Genomic DNA, 22,433 nt, shown 5'->3' on the forward strand with positions numbered 1-22,433 from the left:
AACACTTCACACACCCCACAATGCTCTGTGTAAACAGACCCGTCTGGTGGTCTCCCTCTCCCCATCACTCCTCTCAATCACTCCATCTTTTGATAGCCCTCTTTTCTTTTCCACCTCTTGCAGTTTCTCCCCATGCCACCCTCTCCTCTCTCGCTCAATGCGTCATCGCCCCCTCACTTTCTCTCTCTCTCTCTCTCTCTCTCACTCTCCCTGTCTGTCTGTCCATTCCTTTCTTCTCTGCCTTCACTCTTCAGAGGGCTCTTCATTTCACTGGAACGATGGATGAGAGGCTGGGGCCATCTGCAAGAGCTGATAAAACCACCCTCTCTCTCTCACACACACACACACACACACTTGCAGATACTGACATACATACAGATGCCGAAAAACAAGGAGACATACAGAGATGCAGATACATCACTAAACCTGTAAACGCATGCAGGGCTTCAGAACACACTGCAGACTCTCCAGTGCACACACACTGGGAAAAAAGTGTAAACCTAGCATTAGACATAAAAAGACACACACACACACACACTCTACAGTCAGACAGTGGATATATACGACACACGCCGAAACCTCTTATGCAGTCATATTCTGCATGTCAAGAGGGAGAGAAAGAAGAAAAAGAGGGAGAAAAGAGATGAAAGGAGATGCAAAAAAGTGGAAAATTAACTACAGTAGATAAGAGCTGGAATAAAGATGAGCGGGGAAAAGGTTGAGGAAAAGCCGGGGTCAGGAGGGAGAGTAAAAACACGTGTTAGAGATGGAAGGCAGAAGAAGAAGAAGAAGAGAGGGGGATGAAGATGCAATAAGGAAAAGAGGTGGGATAAAACTGAGGGATGGACATGAACAGCCTGGAGGACAGATTATGCAGGCAGAGATGACAAAGAGAGATGAAATGAAGGGGAAGTTGAAGGGTTAAGTCAGCATGTCGGTAGGTGAGGTAGAAGCTTTTATGAAAACACAAAATTATAAGATAGCCAAGAAAATCACTTCCCAAACTGAGCCACTAAAATCCAAGTTGAAGGAGTACAATAGTGACTTCTACTTGAAGGGAAGGACACAGAGGCTGATTTGCATACATAGATGAGATAACTGCTTTGGTGTGGGACCAAACACTAAAATATGCTCATTAGCAGTATATACTGTGTACTCTAGACTCTATGTAGCCCATATATCCATTAATATAGTATTTCTACATAATTGAAGTGATAAATAAGGAATGTCATGTGTAGCCTATCTGAGCCACAATTCTGTCCAACTGGCCCAACATGAGGATTGTTGGATAAACTAGACAAATACGCTTAATTAATTCACTATAATTCTCCTTTTCAGTCATCAGAAAGACCACCGACTGATGAGCAAGCCGTTGTTTTGACAGACAGTAGCCCTGCAATATAAACCCTGCTCCTTTCAACATTTGAGAAACAAAGGCATGCTGCGGCTCCTGTCATACTAATGCAGGGCCACTGGAGTACACAGGGGATTTCTACGATGGCCACTAATGAAAAAAATCCAGGAAGCCTCCTTCAGTCACTCTTTTTATCTATTAACATGCAGAGAATCACTTATCCGCCAGTCCAACTGAGTGGCCACATTCTCAGAGGAAACACGTGGCTGCTGTCACTAATACCAATTAAATGTTGTGACTTTGCCTAAGAAAATGAGGTCAGATTCATGTTGTGATTAGGCTGGCTTTTTTATATGCTGCCCTGGCATCTGAGGAACACAGAATCTAAAAATCGGTCACAGGAGAAATCACTTTGAACGAGCCAACTTGGTCGGTTTACTGGTACAAACTACTGTTGTGCAAGATTTGACTAACCTGATGAGCCAGATGGTTTGTTACATAAAACCATCTGAGAAGTTGTTTATTGAAACTCTTTGGAAAGGGGCAGGCACTTTCAAAAAATACTTGGCAGGTGATTGGATGAATAATCTGTCTATCGTCATTTTACCTTCCAAGGCAGATGGATTCACTGATTGGTCCAAACCACCCGTGGCTTGAACACAAGCGCATGACTTGAAATCTTACAAGATGGATTCTCGTGTGATGTCGTGATCCAGCTGCCTCATAAAGTAAAGATTTGACAGCCACGTCTACAACAGATTTTGAATCTACAGAAGTGGTATTCTACATTATTTGTAGTCTTTTATTTTGTGTGAAATGTACCTATACAACAAAGTCATTGTTTACCAGTTTGCTTCCTCTTTATTTACACGTCCACCAGAAATTCTGAGCTCCAGTTTCACAACTGAACTATTTCATGCTGCTTGACTGAAGATACATGTCAGTAAATTAAATCTTAACTAGCGTTTGTTGCCTTCAATCTATTCATAGCACTAGTGATGCTCATTTGGTATGGATAATTAAATAGGTTGCAATTGTCATTTTTTATTTATTTATTTATTTATTTTTCTTTGTCTGAGCTCCCTCCGTCTACTCTTATCTTTTCATCACAAGCCTATTTTCTCTCACTCACTACCTGCAGGCATTAAAGCACGGAATGATTTGTGAGCCAGAAAAGTTGTCCAGGAAGAAATGTGTACAATATATTGAATTAAGAGGAACAGTATGAAAACTCAATTTTTATCTTGGTTTTTGTGAGTAAGGCACTGAGGAGATGTTCATACCAGCAATTCTGGGACCCAGGAAATCATTTTTAAAAAAGGATAAAGAAAACACTTTTAGAGAAGAGCATTTTCAAATAAAGAACATTATTGCATGTTCATTTTTGAAAACACACAGGGTTGAATGCTCGCTTGGATAATTCAGTGACAGTTGATGCCCCCCCCGCCCCTCCTCCAGCCAGCCGCATAATATCACTCTTACTAAACACACACACACAAAAACACACACAACAGATTTGTTCCTAAATTAAGCACAGGCATTTTGCGCACTGTGCGCAAAAAAAGCTGAGTTGCAAAGAGGCCAGCCTTCACTAATGTACAAGGGACCTGATTAAAACTGACACACACATTGAAATCAAGGGAACTCACTAATTTAAGCATACAGTAGGGTAAACGCGCAAACACACACAAAAAGATGAGGTTGGTAAACAAGAGACCGAGAGACTGGAGAGACGAAAATAATTGCAGAGTAAAGAGACTGAGTTTGTCTACCTTGGAAAACACACACATGAACCCTAAGGACTAAGAAGCGACAAATAAAGAGAAGATTTCCATAGAGAGCAATGGAGGAGGAGAGAATGAGAAATAAGGGGAGACAATAGAAACAAATAAATGGAAAGGGAAAGGATGGGTTGCGGAAAAGAATTACAGAACAAGAACGTAAAAATTAGATAAAAGAACAAAAAAACAGAACGTGAAGGGAGACCTGCAAAAAAAAAAAATCAGAAAGACATGAGAGAGAGGCAAGGAGCAAAAGAGGGAAAAGAACAAGAGAGGAGACGGAGGTAGAGATCGGGGAGTAGAGATAGAAAGAAGCAAAAAATAGACAGGAGAAAACAATTTGAAAATAGGGTGAAAGAAAACACGGAAAGAAATATGAAGCTGCAAAAACAAATCAACTAACAAAGCAAGGGAGAGACGGAGAAAGAGCCAAAGGTACATGAGGGAAAGATGAGAAATGACTGAGAGAGAAAGTGAATTATAACTAGAAAAGGAAACTAGCGTGGAGAAAATATGAAATGGAAGAGGGGAGATGGGAGATAGCGATGGAACAGATAGAAGGTGAAAATAGAAGAAGAATGATAAATGAGAAGAGTTAGGAGGAAGGGAGGATCGTCTGGGAAAACAACATAAATGACAGGAATATGAGACTTGGAGGAAGCTTGTTGACAGCGGAGACAATCGATTGCAGACATACACACAAACACACCTGTATGGACGCAGACACACACCCACACGCATGTATTGTACGCTAATAAACACACACGCGCGCACGCATATAAAATGGAGCCCACATACATAAAGATACACAGAGAAAACAGGGGAAATTGATAGTGACAGCAGAAGAGAGGATGGCAGATGGAAATGGTTCTAGAAAAAAAGGTGAGGAGGATAATAGCAGGAAAAAGATATAGAGGGGCAAAGGGAGATACAGTATAGAGGAGAATAGCATAGCCATTACTGTACATGGAGTTACACTGAGATAAAATATGAAGAACAGAGCATTTTGTGGCCCTCCCTAAATTTATCGCAACAGACAAAGTGATGGTTCTGCACAGGTGAAGAGTTGGATTGAGCTAGAAGAGTTGTCATTACTTCTGGTAGCATTTTAGGCCAGTTAAAGTAAAATTGAGAAATGACAGGGAGATCAGGTATTGATTCATCAACTAAGTGTGTAACCCGAATTAGAAATCAAAGGACTCTTTTCTTTGATTTATATATTTAGGATGCACAGTAGGTTGTACATGCTGTGTAGCTACCTTAAGATTGAGTTTATTCTTATTATTACCTATTAGCAGTGAAGACATTATGGGGTGATACAATGTAACTACTTACAATTTTCATAATGATTTAATGTTAATGCTCAAATGTCAACCATTCTATCAAGGCAGCACCCAGACTTGTAGTTTATCTTCATAAAGGTAGCGGTTGCAAGCATTTTTTGATTTGATGACTAAATAATTATCTTGTGAGATGAATGTGAAGTATACTGTGAACTTTCTACACTGTCACACAGTGACAAATGTTAGTGGAGCCTTGACAGAATCAAGGCACAAAAAGGCTGTATATCAGCATATTGCACCTTGTGTTTGTGTGGGTTATTTATTTAGTAGTCTTATGGCCTGAGGGAAAAAAACTCTTCCTCAGTCTGCTGGTGCGTGATTTCAGAGTACTGTACCTCCTACCTGAGGGCAGCAGGGAGAACTGGCTGTTGTGTGGATCTGATGGGTCCTTAATGACCCTCAGGGACTGTGTGTACAGCTCCTGCAGGCCAACTGCCCTGCTAACCAACACACACTGCAGCACTAAAACAACCAAGTCTGAGGTGAAGAAAATAGCTTAATCTGTTTCACCTCAAAAACCCTGTGTCTGATCAGCGTGTTGGACAGTGATGGTTGTCCCGAGGCTAACAGTGAAGCAGTGGCTGTTCTCCACTGCTGGAGACACAATGTTAATAACAACGGAATGGAGCACTGTGCCTCCCCCTCATTTTGTTATTTTCACGCAGGCAGTAGACTGTAAGATGCTTTGAAATTAATTAATTCATTAATGCAGTTAACTTTTTTTGAAATAAAAAGGCTGCGGACCATTTATCTTAATTGCCAGTTATGTTTCATATTGTACTTCAGTGGAACAAGGACATCTGTAAAAAGTTTGGCACACAATAAACTAGAGCAAGAGACTGACTGAAGATAATGCCCCCTTTTCCTTTTATTCAATCAACAATCAGTTTCAAATCGAGAATCAATTCTGAATCAAACACCAAGAATCTGAATCATATCATGAGATTCCCAAAGATTCACAGCCCTCATTAACACTAACAGCTACATTGTATCAAATGAGTTTTACACTATTGCTGCTCAATTCATCCGGCTGTAATCCAACCACTGATGCAGAGTAACATTTCACCTACTGTAATACACCATTCAGAAAACATCACAGAGAATGCAAATGCAAATCTAACGAATTTAATCTAACTAATTTATTTCACAAATAATACGATCATTTATCAGCCACTTCTGTTGTACTGGGATGTTTGTTCCTGAGATGATGAGAGATGAATCACACAAAACTGCTATATAACATCATCAGGGCAGGACTGTGGTGAACTTCACTCTCGGTGAAAAGATTCCAGCAATGTTAACAACCTAACAGGATTATGTTCCTGTTAGAAACAAGCGGTTCCCATCTCAAGTGAATGCAGCATGAAATCACACTTGTACCCTGGTCTAATCAGAGTAATGATGGTATACTGCAGAAATACTGAGCTGCATGTTATCACAAATGTAAAAAAGGACAACTTTGATATGGCTGTCCTTATCAGTTAAAAAGGACTTACTTGGAGAAAGTGTACATTTTAACTTCTATCTTCATTCTTTGTTAAAAACTCATTTGTTTAGTACGTTATAGTGCACTTTCATCAATAAGTGCCGTAGCACATTTGAACTTCCACATATTGTGCCAAAGTCTACAGATATGAATTCTACTCCTTCAATTCTTCACACCCACTTAATGTTTCAATATTGATGCTTTGTTTTTTAGCCTCTCATTCTCGAAACCTTGAAAGTGTCATGAAATTCATTTGCTTTATTCTTGTTTTCTGTTACAGTCCTCTGTGAGACGCATTTACTATTCCCTGCTGCAACACAGCAATTTCCCTACAGGAATTATTCAAATTGTATCTTATATTCCAAAAATTGAAATAGGTAATGATTACCACTCTCATAATTGTGAGGATGTCTATATCTTTGCAAGGGAATGAAGACTGAGTAACGGCAATGATCCCAAAAATCTATTTCATTGATTGCCTGTAATACTTGGGATTTCCTCACGTGGAACCGGGAGCAGTTTAACTGAAAATTGAGAGTGTGACAGAGCATTTCAGAGTGTGCACTCACGCATGTTTCCTCAATTTTCAATAGGCTTTGGTCTTTGAATGACAATAGATTTTAGTGTTCAGCACATTGGACTCTCCTGGATGAGCTGCAGGACCAGGATATAAAAGTCTCTGTATTGACCTATATGTGCAAAGCAATTAAAAGGCAATACAATCAGGGACCAAAACCTCAACACCAAACATCTCTCCACATTTTCAATTGTCAAATATATCTGATTAAACTGTTTCTGACTGCACATTATTAGTAATGATTTCTACGCAGGTTGTATATTATTAGTAATGATTTCTCTGAGGCTATTTTGATAAATGCAATTACAAATGATGTGACGACATACAGGGAGAAGAGCTGGTGAGGCATCAGAGAGGCAGAGAAGGGGGAAAGAAAGTGAGACAGTAATTGGACAATGCCACAAAATGCATGAGCAGAGAATTGAGAGGATGGTGCACTAATGGAGGAAAGGCAGAAATGTCACTCTGGAAAAAATAGTGGGCTAATTTGGGTCCATAATTAACTATGGCAATGATTGGCAGAGATGGAGAGAGGAGGGGTAGCATTGTTCTGCAGTCAAAAATAGCATTTTACCAGAGATTATGTGAGAAAAACAGGATGGTTACACACATAGTATAGACAGCTTCTGTGTTTGTCACACACCAGCATGATACACACTCTCTACAGAGACACACACATGCACTGCGGGAGTAAGTCCGCTCACGTCGCAGGCTCTCCACGCATGACCTTCTCAAGTTCAAAGGTGATTTCTTTGGAAATTACACCCTGTACTGCAGCATGTGTGCCTGTACCTGCGGTGCTGGTGGTTTGCCCTGCTGCAGGTGTGTTATTCTGGTCTAACATCTGGTCAGGGGTCCTGATGTTACTAGAGTTAACAAGGTGGCCGGTGAACAGTGTGTGTCCCTCATGTTTTCTGTACTTTCTGTGTGTTATCACCCGTCACAAGTGGGAGATTCTGTTTCTTTTAGGTTTATTTGTCATGGCTACGTTTGAATAAAAATCACACCAAATACAATAAGTTAAAAAAAGTGTTGAAGAAGTCTGAAATACTGATTTGTACGTCCGTTTTCAAAGTAACTCAAGCTATGTTCACCACTGTTTACATAGGTGACTGACAGCTATATTTATATGTCGATGAAGAAAATGAAAGATAATGGCAACAAATCACAGCTGCCAATAGGGGCAAACTGAAGCAGGATGCAGGATGTTTATGGTGTGCAAATGAAGGCGTTAACAACGATGTGTGAAGCAACACTAACACACTTCCTCTAATTAGGACTCAACCTATTTTCAGACTCACAACATAACACACACACTCTCACACACAAAGGAACAAACAAGCCTGCATCCACATACACACACAAGCGCATTGTAAAACATTTTATTAATACATTGAGTGCCGCATGCAAATGTGTTCCAATAAAAGAAACAAACAGGAGGAAGATGCATAATGGGGCGAGGTGATGGAAACAGAGAGACAGATGTGTAACACTGGTTGACACAATGAGGAGAAGGACACAACTGATTTGTGGGATGACAGTTAAATCTTCTTCTGATAAGGAATGAACGAGGGAGGAGAGAGGATAAAGTGGCGAGGTCTTGTGCATGTAGCTCCCTTCAAGCTACCAATAGTGCAAGAGTAAGGGTTTCCTTTCCTCTGGAGCTACATGGACTACTCTGGATTTTTTTTTTTTTTAAGTCCACTGAATAGCACATGACAGTGGGAAGGAAGGAAAGCAAGATGGCAAAGCAGAAGGAGAGGAAAAGGAAGGAATGAAATGAGGTGCCGGGTAACAGGAGGAGGTGGATAATAGGAACATGGGGAGGAGAAGGGAACAGCAGGTTTCGGCCTTATTACTTGCAATCTTTTTGTGGAGACAGAGAGGGTGGGATGGGGGGTGATGAGAAAAAACAAGGGAGGGAGGGGGAAGGAGAGATGGTTGGAATGTTAAGAGGCTGAGGGAAGAGAGGATAGGAGAAATATGAGATCAATGAATGGACAAGTGGATGGAAGGAGGGAAAGAATTGCTGTGCAGCAGGACGTCTTTTTACATTACCTGTCCATACCAAGAGGGAGAAGGCAGATTTGAAAGTAAGGCAGGAAGATGACACTGGTTAATGATGGGGACAAAGGATAGAGAGGTTTGAGAGGATGGAAAGAGGAGGGACGCAGGGAGAAATGGTTGGACATGATGGAGTGATTCACCACAGTTAGAAGGGTAGTATGTGTGAAAAGAGATTGATGAAAAGATGAAAAGATGACTCCCTTGTTTATGCTATCAGATACACAGTAAACAGACAAATATCAGATTCACCCCCTTCTGTTTTCTCCTGTGGTGTACAACAAAGCCATATTTTCCCCTTTACAGCACTAACATGATTTCTGGCTTCAGTAAATTGTCTTCATCATCCACTTATCACACTACGGGAGTAAAGGTTTTCCTCTTGTGCTTTTTTTTCTCTTTTTTTTTTTTTGAATCAGCTTCACATCTCAAAAAGCAGAACTGATCACAGAGCTAGCTGTACGTGCCGAAAGGTTGGCGGATACACCAATTGTGACGAGTACTCACTGAAGAAAAATAGATTCAAATATGAAATGTCAAGGTGCCACTATAATACTCTTCCCCCTCTGCTCAGCTGATCCCAAAGCATGAAGTCCACCCCTCCCTGTCATTCTGTCTCTGTCAACAAGGCTGCCGCTATTTTCACGCTATGACATCCATCACTCCTCATCTTCAGCTTCATATCCCAAACTTCACCTCTCTCTTTCTCTTTGTATTTTGTGTGCTCTTTATTATGTTCTCTAATTTCTCTTAAAAAAAAAAGAAGGATATATGAGTAATTTAAAAAAAGCTTCATTTAAAACATTAACATTTTTATGATTTCTTTCCACATGACTTCAAGGTCAGCTTTAACAGCTGTATGAATGTGAACAAAGATACTATAGCTAAATACCCATATGCTAATTTATTGTACATAGGTAGTAGGTACAAAAACCTAGTGACTCTCTAGTTAAGATATTCTTATATGACTCTCCCCATGTGCTCCAGTGTTTTACCAGACTGTATTTTGCTCCCAGAGCGGCACAGCACAGCTCCTTCACTCACAGAGCTGCCAATTAAAAAACACCCCCACTAATACTTCCCACTCCTCAATATTGGATGAAGCTGCATTAATATTTATACAGTTTTTACAACATCTATTATAATTTATGTAAATTGAACTTATTTATGCAATTTTTAAATAAAAATTAATCCTACTAATTATATCATTTATAGACCTACAACAGTTAATCACTGCATGTAAACCAATATTAAACATTTTTCTGTCAAAATACACTTTTTTTGGTTGTTGATTTTTAATACAAAATTTAACAAAATGTAGCATATTTGTTTATTCACTGTCAAGCTTCTCCGACAGCCACAAGGGGGCGTTAAGCTGTTGCTTCCCATGAGTAAGTCTCCTTTAGAGACTGACCTCCCAAGAAAACAACCATCCGTACAAATGTCTCAATACAACGACACATTGTTTACACTGAACTGATAAAGCCCTGCTGTGGCAGTATGAATTATAAGACTAGTCAGCAAAGTTGGAGCATGTTTGAAGAGAAAGATGATCAGTGTGGATGGTTTGACCAAAGCGTCAGACTTTGGCACAAGACCACTGATTACCAACTGTTGCAACCTGAGCTTTAGCAAAAAATGTTTCCCTGAAGATAAAAACATTTATTAACTAAAGTCTTTTCCTAATGTAAATCAAGTTGTTATTTTAACCAAACCCATGATCTTTACCTAACCAAGTAGTTTCATGCCAAAACCTTAATCATAGTGGTGGTCGTTTTTTAAATGTGATCAGAAATAGAGTTGTCCGGTGACAGCTGGAGCAGAAATAAATAATTTTTCTGGGTAGAATTTCTAAGTGTAGTTTTTTTCCCTCTTTTCTTTGCTTCACCGCCTAAATGTTAGGTTAACGCCGTATTCAGAGTGTGTAGTGATTGGAAAACATGAAGCCATGGAACAGAAAACAGGTTACTGCAGTGAACACCATCATACAGTCACAGTGCAACAGCAGGGGGGCGCAACACTGAAATTGGGGGTCAGACCTTTAAAATACAAGCCGAGTAGTGGTTGTTTAATGCTGTTCTCCTTCTCTTAGTAGACACAATTGATCCGCCTTTTTTGTTTCCATGGTACTCTTGTATCGTCTTTGCCTTCTGTCTCTTTCTTTGCCCATTTCCTTCACCTGTTCAGAAAGCTCCATTAAAAGGAGATAAAAGAACACGATGGAAAGCTTTCATATGCCTGTTCTTTTCATTTTTTGCAGAGCAGAAAATTAAGTCAAAGAAGTTGAAACGAGGATGTACTCATTAGAGTCGACACCCATCAGTCCACTGTTTCTACTAAAACCCTGTTCCTACTTAATTCCTTGTGCTCTCCCTTTTCTATCCATTTCAACTCTTCTCTTCGTCCTCTATTTCCAGCCACCTAACAACCCATTTCACATCTATCTCTCTGTTCTGCCGTCTTCCTCCTGTCTTTGTGCTTTTCTAAGATTTGATACTCTTGTGCTTTGTACAGTGTAGCAGATTTTTGTGCTTTGTGGTAGAAGTGGCCATTCCATTTCCATTGCGACTCCTGCCCTCTCCTGCTGACTTACAGGAAAACACTCAGCAAGTGACAGAGAGCTTTTTCAACAGCAAAATTCACCACGTGACTTCTGGTTCAAAGCTTGATGCCATTGCAATACCCTTCAAACTTTGCTGTTCAGCCATTTGTCTCCCTAAGAATCGAGCATCCTGTTGTGAATTTATTTTGTGTCATCTCTAAAACTAAACTCGTCAAAGCAGATTAACCAGGTTGCTCTGTCTTCTGCAGTAACCACAGGCACATCGCGTGAGGACTTTCCCCCACCCTCCACCTTTCACTGCGTTCAAGTAGCTGACCTTGTCACAGCCTTTCAGTAATAATTTATTCATCCGTCCCTCAAACATGACATTCCTCCATCCATGCTTACTGTGTTGATTGTGTTTGGTTCATTCATATTGCATGGTGATGGGGAGGAGGTTGTCACTGTGTTGACAGGTTTCATAGCTCAACTGCACAGCTAAATGGTGCAGGAAGGCAGAGGAAAAGAAGGAGGTGGAGAATACAGACGGTCTACAGATAGAGGGATGAGAGAAAAGAGAGTAAGATGTAAATACATGGAAGCAGGGGAGCGATCAGGATGTGGAAAATATGTACATTATTTTAAGGCTCGTGGAAGGTGGGAGAGGAGAATCAAGTGACGCTGGGAGAGAAAAAAAGAGAAAAATATGGGTTGGAAACAAGGCAGGAAGTCCTTGAAGAGTAAAGGTCACAAGCTATTCCATGGCTACTCCTGTCAGACAAATTATTGAGGAAAGCTCTATAGAATGCAAGCAGCTATAATCACAGAGAGAAGTAATGCAGCCTGAAAGTGAGAATCCTACGCGACTTGGGTGTTATTTGAATTGAATTTCTTTTGGCCTGCACACCCAAATCAGATTTAAATCAGAAATGTATGCCATACCCATATGAATTCCTGAATACCAAAACACCTGACTCGTCAGACTACTACTTCATCTGAATGTGGTAATATATTCAGGTTAATGTTTTCAAAATGCGGTGGGATCATTGAGCCACATAATCCACCAGTAAACTAAAACAACTGCCCAAGGGAGATAAATTAATGGACTCAAATTCAATCAAAATAAATATGTGTGCTCAACACAACCTTTCCTTACTCCCCCCTCGCTCCAATCCAAGAAGCAGATGATTTGTTTGATTGGAAAGCCACCAGTGCAAGTCCAATTCAATCACATCCATGGAGTCAAAAGTCATTGTGTTAAGTCACCAGGCAGCAATGGCAGTATTTTATTCCCAGCAGCCATGAGAAGATAGATGCTGGGGGAAAGGTAAGAAACCAGAGGGTCTCAAGTAATTTATAGGTTCTCAGTTGCAGCAGGCTCAACATGCAGACAGTAGCAACATTCATCAACTTCCCATGTCTACTTGTGTCCATTGCCCTGCTAGCAGACTTCTGAGAGGATGGTGAAGGAAGCTGAATGCACCTCGTTGTTATATTACCTACTTCATGGAGCTCTGCTATGGCCAGATTCACCAATTATCTCTTTTGATTGGTTTTTATTCTGATAAATGGCTGTTTTATTCTTATTAAACCTTGTTGTAATTTTAACCTGCCATTTATATTGATTCGAACTGGTTTTCATTAACATTTAATTATTTGTTAAGTGCATTGTGATACTATTTGGGCCCATAAAAGCTAATAGAGAATCGGAACAACACATTAAAGAAAGGGAGAGGATAGAAGATGGGAGAGAGGGGAAAAAGCGAGAGAAGAGTGGGTGGGTGTACAGTCTAGGGTGAAGGGCAAAAGGACTTGACAGCAAAACGCATCCAGGGATCAGATCTCATCAGCCAGAGAGAGATTTGTAGAGACACCATGAGAAATGGCATATATGGTGTGTAGATGTACGGGATATGTGCCTGTGGATGGATACACAGAGCACTTATAGTGACCTTTGTGTCTTCTCATGTGTGAAGTCTGTCAAAGAAAAATCTCTGGTCTCCTCACATGAAACCTCACACACTACATCAGTGTAGCCATGTCAAGAAAATGCCAAAAAGCTAACGCAAAACCTCACGATATCCCTGCTACACAAAATGAAAGCATTTTCACGCTCAATACGAAATGCACATACGTATTGCACTCTGTCACACAAAAATGAAGAGGAGCACACTCATTCAGTCATGCAGAAATACACATGCACACAGGGAAATCATGCCATCCCACTCTCAGACCTCATGTGGCAAAGCACGTTTATAATTGCAGCACTGAAAGCTACTATATGGATCAATGTGACAGAACTATAATCCTGGCACTGGGTAATCTCTGCAGCTGTGACTGGGTGCACATCTGCTTGCACACATGCACACACTTGGGTGAAGGCATACTGTTATCTTTCATTACCCCAAAGCTTAATTAAGTGATATTTTTGGAGGTCAACAGTGAATGTAATGAATGCAATGTGAAAGCAGTGCTGTGGAGCCCAGTGCAAATCCACACCCACACTGCACTGTTTTGACTTGCTGGTATTTACAGCTGATGGTTTCTTTTTCTCATCAAAAAAACCCACCATATGAAAGAAATATTGCGACATTGTGGGAAATACATCAAGTTGGTTTGTTGCCAAGAGTTAGATGAGAAGTTTGATATCACTCCCGTGTCTGTGCGGTAAATATGAAGCTAAAATCAGCAGGTTTCCCCCTTCAGCAGACGTTAAAAGTGTCAAACTCCTCACATACATCATTCTGCACAGTGAAGTCCAAACATCCAAGTGCACTAGCAATAAACAAAACCCATTTTTGACTGAAGGGGGACTAATACATACAAAAACTGACACACTGTTTTACATGGGGTTATGTGCCAGACTGTTTCTTGGCCTTAAGCAGTCATTTGTCTTGTCATCACTGTGAGTTTACTGGACATTCCTACACTAAACATTTGGTGAGGAAGAAAAGTCTTATAGGGCATTAAAGTTGTTTGCACTTAAATCCCTTTTATAACTTGCGGACTTTCTCCAGACTTTATAAGCACTGTATTAAAAGAGGAGGAATTGCAGGTTGTCTCAGTGACCTCAGTATAACAAAAGCTTTCAAGATCAATCCTACCTCAATCCTGCCTGTGTCTGGTTGGAAGCCTCTGGCTGGGTCTTCAGTCGTCACTCTGCACTGGATGGCACAGCCATTCACCCTGATCTTGTCTTGTTTGAGGCCGAGTTCTGGCAGGCTGCGGCCCTCACACACATGCAGCTGAGCATGCACCAGGTCCACACTGTGGGCGAGAAAGGCGATGAGGTTAATACATTGATTGAAAGTCCTGAACCAGGTGGACATGACCATTAATTTCCCTTGATGTCACTGTGAAGAAATGTTTTCCCATATATACCAAGACTTAGAAAGACCAGTAAGGCCATTAATTCAATACAAACATCTTTAGTTATTCTTGCCATCATATCAGGCTGGCAATGGTGTGGATGAGCACATTTTTACAGCACCTCTCATTAAGCAAATGAATCTGTGATGCGTGAAGGAAAACAATCCCTTATGAATACCTTTTAAGAGCAAAAACAATTATAATTTGATATTGCAGAGATAATGGCTCACGGGGACACAAACAGGATACAGAAAATATAGTTTTATATAGGAAAACAAATGTACATTAGCATCATAACTTTTGTTTGATTAGAGATAAGAAAGTATCAATCAAGTTTTAGGACATATTGAAAAACCCCATGATAATGTTCATTATAACTGGTAAAGCATCACAATGCATTAATTGTCATCTGCAAAACTTAGCATGTAAAATCATTGTTAGATTACAAAACTGGCATCTAAGAAAACTTGTGCCGTTTTCTCCAACTTTATAAAATCCCCATGAAACAATGTACCCAATGAGAAATTACGTTTCAGTTTAGTAAATGGGATAGTTCTTTACCATTGGCCTGTTACCTCAACAATGACATACACACGGTTTCCATGTGCAGTACATTTCATTCACACACACACACACACACATATATATGCACACACAAGTCAATTATGCACATTTTATTCAGTAATTATCCAATATCAGAAAGACTGAATTTGAGAGGGAGAGAAATGTTATTTTCTTCTATTTCCATATGTCATAACCCTTGACATCTATTATGACTAATCTGTATGCATTTATTTAAATGTACAGCTCATATGGCTTAAGTTGTGAGACCTTACAGACTATAAATGGATAGCCCGACTATATAAATCATTTTAGTGTCCGTTGTTTCTTGGACAAAATGTGAATGCAGCAGTGGACAGACACAGAGGGTAGGGATACACAGTTCTTAAATGGAAGTGACCGCGCATTCAAGCTGCTGCCAAACATAAACACAGTCAGACAACTGGTAAGCATCTCTGCCTCAAGACTGAATGAGAGACAGAAGGCACACACATAGCAAACAAGCTCGAATTTTGGACACCGTCTTGGCTTCCGTCTCCTTAATGTCTCAATTAGCTGGTATCCACATTCTGGCCAAACAGAAGGACAATTATGCATCAGCCTGGTGTGAAATGTGTTGGTGGAAAAAGCAGATCTAGTCTTGATAACTTGGCCCAGGCACTAACGTCATGTTTTTGTTACGGTTTCATGAATATGTTACTGTTTCTGAAATTAGACAGCTCCACTTGCATCCTGAAATAATGAAAAGGACCAGATGAAATTAGTCACTTTATGAGCGCTGCCCCCAACAGTTGTTATTCTTGGTTTCCCACTACTTTATTGTTTCCATTCGGACACAGATTTGTTACCAGGCTCTGAATGGTAACTAGTATCCGTGGGGTTCAGCACATTGTCAGCTGCTCAGTGCTATAGCGGTTTAAAAACACAGCATATGAAAAGAACTAATTTTGCATCTGCTACTCTGTTGTGTGAAATACAGCATGGCCAAGAGTTAAATGTTTACAAGAATAAAAAACATGTTGTTAGACTTTTTCCATTTACTTAAATTCTGACTGAAACAAAGGAAGCAATACAAAAATACTGAAGTTGAAATATGGTTCAAGTACTTGTTTGTTCATTCATTGCTTTAGTTAGTGGTTCACCTATTAACCCAATCCCTTCTTTATAGCATTTGCATATTCATTAAAAGTGAAGCCAAAGAACAAACAGCACTTCAAAGACAAGTATACAAATGTAATAACACTAACTTATGATGTGAAATATTAGTGTTTTCCACTGACTGCTTTTTTACAGAGATGGAAAATACTTTATATATATTATGCAAATACACACATTTCAGAGACAAACAGGACAAGTGAACATTTTATGAGTCGACAGTCAAACATTTGGCATCCATGCACATTTTTTTTATTACATATAAATCAAGTTTGGCCTAGTTTTTTCCCCCATTTTTACATAAATCTTCTACTTTGAAAACATAAGGCAAGACTGATTGAATGAGGACCCTCGAGGGTTTATGAAATTCATTGTATACTAATTTGACTTAGACAAATTAAAGAGCCTGCAGCAACATCTGTCCCTCAGTGTAGCCTGTTACAGAATAAAAGTCCCTCGAATCATTAACAACTTCCACAAAAAGGCTGTATTATACAGAGAGGATGAGGGCGATATGGCATCAGCCAGTTGGAAAATGCACTATAGCACATGCTGAGTAGGATGACGGTAAATACTGTTGGGAAAATTCTGTCTGTGTTGGAGAATCAAACACAGTAAAGAGGACTGACCTGAAACATCTGCACAGAGGCAGCGTTCGGCAATATCTGCTTTCTCCTTAGAAAAGGATATAAAAGGTAGAATAAAACCCAGACTCAAACACTTTTATTTGATTGGAGGGGCTAAATCAGAGGAAACACCAGGTGATTGAACACCAGTTGCGGTCCAGGCTGGGAATCCCAAGCGCCCTGAGGGCAGCCTTTTCTCCCTGCTGTGGTCATGAGGAGGTGTCAGGTGCAGCGGACTGGCACTGAGGAACTAATTGTTATTTATTTTGGCTTTTTTACTGCACAAACTGAAGGTGCTGACAGGATTACATTTCACTATGATTACATGTGATAAGATTTTATTTCACACACTCTTAAATGATTACGATGTAAATATGATAAACACAATTTCCAGCAAGTAAAAGGAATGACATTAGCACAAAAATACAAGGCCAAAAGTAAACATTTTTGAAGGGGAAATATCTATTACCTAATTTCAACTGATGCTGTTCCTTTTGCTTATTCACAGACTTAACCTTAACGTTTTTGACCCATACTTCCTCAATCTCTCTCATTATTGTGTGTGCATGCTTTCATGTAAGTACCCATCAAGCACTGTACACACAGCAGACTTCACATGGCAGTTTAATTACATTTTGTCTAGAGCCCCTGTAACCAATAAGTACTCTGAGCTGCAACACTACCTGGCCCCAGGTTTGTTCCAATTAGTTGGTGGAAATGTGATTATACATAAATTTATTTAGTAATATGCAGCATGTAAGCACAAAAACTGAAATAATAAAAGGTCTTAAAACTTGATTTTGAGTCAGGGTCCCCTAAAGCTCAGGGTTTCATGATTATATTAGGTAATAATACAGGGCCTGCCTTAAGGCCCTCGTCATTTCAGTTCATACTGAGGTTTAGTAGAGCATGTTCCCCCCAAATTAGCAAATAATTACATTAAAACCAAACTGGTACAGTGTTCAGTGAAAAATCTGCCTGTTTTTCTAGTTTGCTAGGAGCCAGAAACAGTCATAGAAATACACTTTGTGGTTCTACTTGTCTTATGCTTGCATGATCACAGTTGATGTTTTTCCATTTATTGTCTGTCAGCAAGGATTGTTTATCAAAAGTGTTGTGAGAACTCTGTCTATTTAGGTTGAAGGTTTTCTGAATGTTTCACTTGTGCCATTTTTTTTGGATGACTTATTATCCATTTACAGCATAAATATATCCACTCATCTACAGCATCTATCTCAACTTTCATTTTGTATTTTGCTGAAAAAATTCAAACTAAATACTGTGTCTATTCTTTGCATTCAATTTTATTCAATGAACCCTAGTAGGGCACTGCTTCACCTCGCTTTGGGGTTCCGACGTGTCAAGGTGTGAACTTATTCATTCAGTCTGCTTAAGAAGCTAAGCCAAATATTATGTATCTATTTCACTGCCTGGCATCTCACAATGTTTGTCACTTGTGCATTTGCCTATGCTTAGGGCTTCTGAATAACTGCCAAGTTTAAATTTTCTCTGACAATTTGACCAATCATCAACTCCCTAAGATGTACATGTATTCCAAATTATTCACAGCCCAGCATTGCCCAGACTCCCAAAAGTACTATATAAGCCAGATGTTATACCAGCTCCTGAAGAGTCCTTTTGGGGATAAGCAGTGTAAATCCTTCCCTGTCAAACTAACACAAATTAGTACATATTAGTAAAATGTATCAGCCTGGAAACTGCAAACAGCTGAAATAGTCTACACCATTGAGTACATGGATGCACCTCTGCACCCCAGCTTAAATACCAGTTTATATGGTTACACACATTGTCTCATGGCACCTAAGAAATTAATTTGTAAATGTCAGTCTTAAATTGGCATCATGTTTGAGAGACAGTCAGTGAAAAAATCAACACCGAGACACCAAGTCAAATGAGCTCTTACAGTTGTGGAAAAAGTCTAAACTGAGTTCAATACTTATCAAGTCTCTCTCCATGTAGCTTCAAAAGATGAAAGCTTTTTCATCTATAGGCTCTTCCAATGCAAGGCATCTATTGTTTACCCAATGATGCAAATGCTTGGTCTGAGCTGAAGCGAGTCTTACTGTTCAATATACTCAAACATGACAGAGCATTTTGTTGCAGATATTATGATATCTAAATTAACTGGGTCAACGTTAATGTCTTATTATCCACGTCATGTTAGATAATGTGAAATATCACCTTCAAAGACTGTTCTTTGTTTACAGCCATCCAGCACTGTAAGTGAGAGCGAGGCCTGGCTATGTTACATTACATTATGTAACCACAACACCTGAACGTGTATGGATTAAGTAATAAGGGATTTGTGGTTGATTAAGCTTAAGGTTCATGTCCTGTGGCTGTTAAAAAGATCTGCCCATCATATTGTAACTGTACAGCAGCACCCAAACTATATTTTTATAAAGACTGCTGCGAGTTTTAATTTACATTTTTGTTTTTGGCTAATATTTTGTAGTATACAGCAACCATGATCTGCCATGTCATTAACTGTGACACTACTACATTATTAACAGGGTTTTTAATACGCTGAATATTAATTGGAGATTTCCTTTAAAATGCCTGGAAATGTATATAATGTAGTCAATGTAAATAGTGTCTCTTTGTGTGGAGTGGTGAAAGGTTAATAGAAACACACCATCAATCCAGGCACAACAAATCCAATGAGTCAAATTCATTTAGTTGCACAGTATCCCAATTAAAAAGAAGGCAAAATGCTTCTGCTATATTACAAACTGACAGATGTGCATTTTAAAGCACACGTTTAAATTTCCCTTTAAAAGAGGATCATCGTCGAATTACTTCAGGTCACCTCCAGAGTCAAGAGTGCAATGACTGTTTCATTAAAATGTAATTTTATTAAAATGAATGATCTAGTCTGCCCTGACTTATGCAGGGGGTTAGTTTGCTGGGATTGAGGAGATCAGAGCAGAGCATGTATTATGTACTGACCTGTGACAGCGAGGTGAGCACCTGAACGCATACATTTAAGCTTTTTCTTTCCATTAAATCTGAAATATGTTCATAAAAATGTATATACATATACTTATAAGCATACACAAGTACCTAAGAAAGCACTCATGACACGCACAACTTATGCACACGTCTCTACAGTATCACAGTACATGAAAAGTACATTAGCCTAATACTCACTAAAACCTAAAGTGGCACACACACACACACACACACTATCTGAAGGTCCAGCACACACACACACTCACTTCCAGCAGAAGGCTCACAAATTCAGTCTCAATCTGTCACATGTGCACACATAGAAGAAGGCTCAGTACTAATTGCATATCATTTTCAGTCGTTTCACTCAGAGCTCGTTAGCAAGGGAGAAGGGGGTGGCTGTGCTCCCAGAACTCAAAAGGGGAGAGGGAGAGAAAAAGAGAAAGAAAGAGCACAGTGAGGAGAGGAAGGCAGCTTGTTGTGGCCGCAAGAGATGAAGAGATATACGAGGAAATCTGACAGAGAAGCCGGGAGGTAAAGAAAATATTCTGCTCCGGTGTTGAGATGCACAAGGATGAAAGCGATTGAGAGATAAATAAATAGAGAGACAAGGCGACAGCTATGCATCCTCAACTCGAGGGAAGACAGAGAAAATGAAGCCAGTGGAAGCTGACGGAGTGGGAGTACGGATGAGGATAAAAAGCTGGATGCCAAAACTGAAAGAGCGAGTGGGAAAAGTGGGAGTGTGGAAGAGATTGGATTTGGCCTCACTCAAAAGGACTCAAAAGGACAGAAGGAATGAAGGCAAAGAGGCAGTGGGAGGAAAATGAAGGTGGAAGGCAGAAGGAGCGGAGAGAGGGGAGTTGGGATGGCAGTGGGATGGAAGGATAAGACAGATAAATGGGAGTGTGGGATGAGAGGCATAAGGAGGGATGGCCTTGTCGAATTGAGGAGAGAAGAGATGATTCAGGGTAAGGGTGGAGGATGTTATATTAGGAAAGGAGATAATGAAGAGGGAATAATGGAGGAGAGGAGGTGGGATTGCAGAAAAGCAGGTTAACCTTTAAGAAGGAAAATATTTTAGGAGCAAATGAGTGTCTAAGGGGAAAAAAGAGAAACTTAAAGGCATAGTTTGACATTGTGTGAAATATACTAATCTGCTTCCTTGCTGAGTTAGATGAGATGATCAACACTCATGTCTGTAACACTAAATATAAATCTACAACCAGCAGTCACTTAGCTGACAGAAACAGCTAGCCTAGAACAGCCTGTCGTTTTTACACTTGGGTCTCTGCATGGATTAAACAAATGAGATATAACACATTAATTAGTGAGCTTTAGAGATGCTGGCGTGAGGAAACTGTTAGCTCCGGACAGAGCCAGACTAGCTGTTTCCAGTCGTTACGCTGACTTAAATCTAAATCCTGGCAAAAAAGTGAATGAGTGCATTTCCTAAAGTGTCAAACTTCTCTTTAAGCTTCCTATGGCAGACACAAGACATTGAAGGAAGGAAAAGGGGAGGGAGGGAGGAGGAGGGACGGAAAAGTTGAAAGTAGGAGAAGGAAGAACGAGGAAGGTGGGTGGATTTGAGGAAGGAAGTGAGCTCGGCAGAGATGACTCTGCGGGAAAATATGGAAACTGTGAGCAAGTGTGAGAGGAAGTGAAGACGGGAAGGACCGCTAAAGAAATGGACACGATCATGATGTAAATCCTGCTTTCCAAAAATTACTTTTCAATTTCACCCCTCTCCCTTTGTTAGTAAATATCCCTTTACTGCTGTTGCTTCTCTTCTCCTTTTGTTCTCTCCTCTCTTCTTCCTCCCACCTCTCATCCTTCCATCGTCTCCAGCACCCCCTCCCCTCCCCACCTCCCACATGTGGCCTCGAAATGCAAAACATTCACTCCTTTTGAAGTGAACCTTGATTTCATAACTTCATTAGTGTGCCGAGTGTTAGGAGGATGCACTGTATCAGGGTTGGTTTGTGTGTGTTTGTACTCGGCGTTCGGGTTTGTTCATGTTCACACACAAGCCACGTCTCCGGTAAATACATTTTTCAAGATGGCTCTGGGGCAAGTGGTAAAGAGCAAAGCAGAAATGTATTTCTCATTTCGGTAAAACTAATGCAGACTCTTGTCTACCAAACGTGCGCACACAAAACACACACACGCACAATCTTGTCTAAATAAATAAGTGGAAATATAGCGAACGTGTTTCCAAGAAGGGCCTGCAGGAATGGAAATGTAGAAAAACAGAGGATAACATAGAAGGTGGTGGAGATGGATGGCGAGGGAATAGGAAGGATGAATAAATATAAACAAGACACAGCAGGAGTCAAGAGGGAGATATGGAAGAATAGGACCTGGAAGAAAAAGGAGGTCAATAGAGAAGAAAGAAGAGAGATGAAAAAAATTTGAAGGACAGATGTAAAATTACGTAAAGGACAATGAAGATGGGGTAAATGGAGAGAGAATATCAAAGAACAACAAAGATGAAGCAAAAAAACAGAGTGATGGTGGGGGAGGAAGGCATTGAGCCTCCCATCTTGTTTTGTATGAATTTCATTAGACGGTTTTAGACAGCAAACAGAAGAAGTCAGAGGGAGCC

The 22,433-nt window shown here is 40.0% G+C and overlaps 1 protein-coding gene across 1 annotated transcript in view; it reads right to left on the reverse strand.

The window, feature by feature from the left end:
- The window catches only part of LOC134005473 (pyruvate carboxylase, mitochondrial-like), a 279,864-nt gene that overhangs the window by 182,106 nt on the left and 75,325 nt on the right, over positions 1 to 22,433 (reverse strand). Inside the window, exon 11 of the mRNA XM_062444380.1 lies at positions 14,252 to 14,414. Coding sequence (XP_062300364.1) covers positions 14,252 to 14,414 — 163 coding nt within the window. The remainder of the gene's footprint in view (positions 1 to 14,251; positions 14,415 to 22,433) is intronic.

This window comes from Scomber scombrus, chromosome 23, assembly GCF_963691925.1.
Source record: "Scomber scombrus chromosome 23, fScoSco1.1, whole genome shotgun sequence".
NCBI classification, from domain to species: domain Eukaryota; kingdom Metazoa; phylum Chordata; class Actinopteri; order Scombriformes; family Scombridae; genus Scomber; species Scomber scombrus.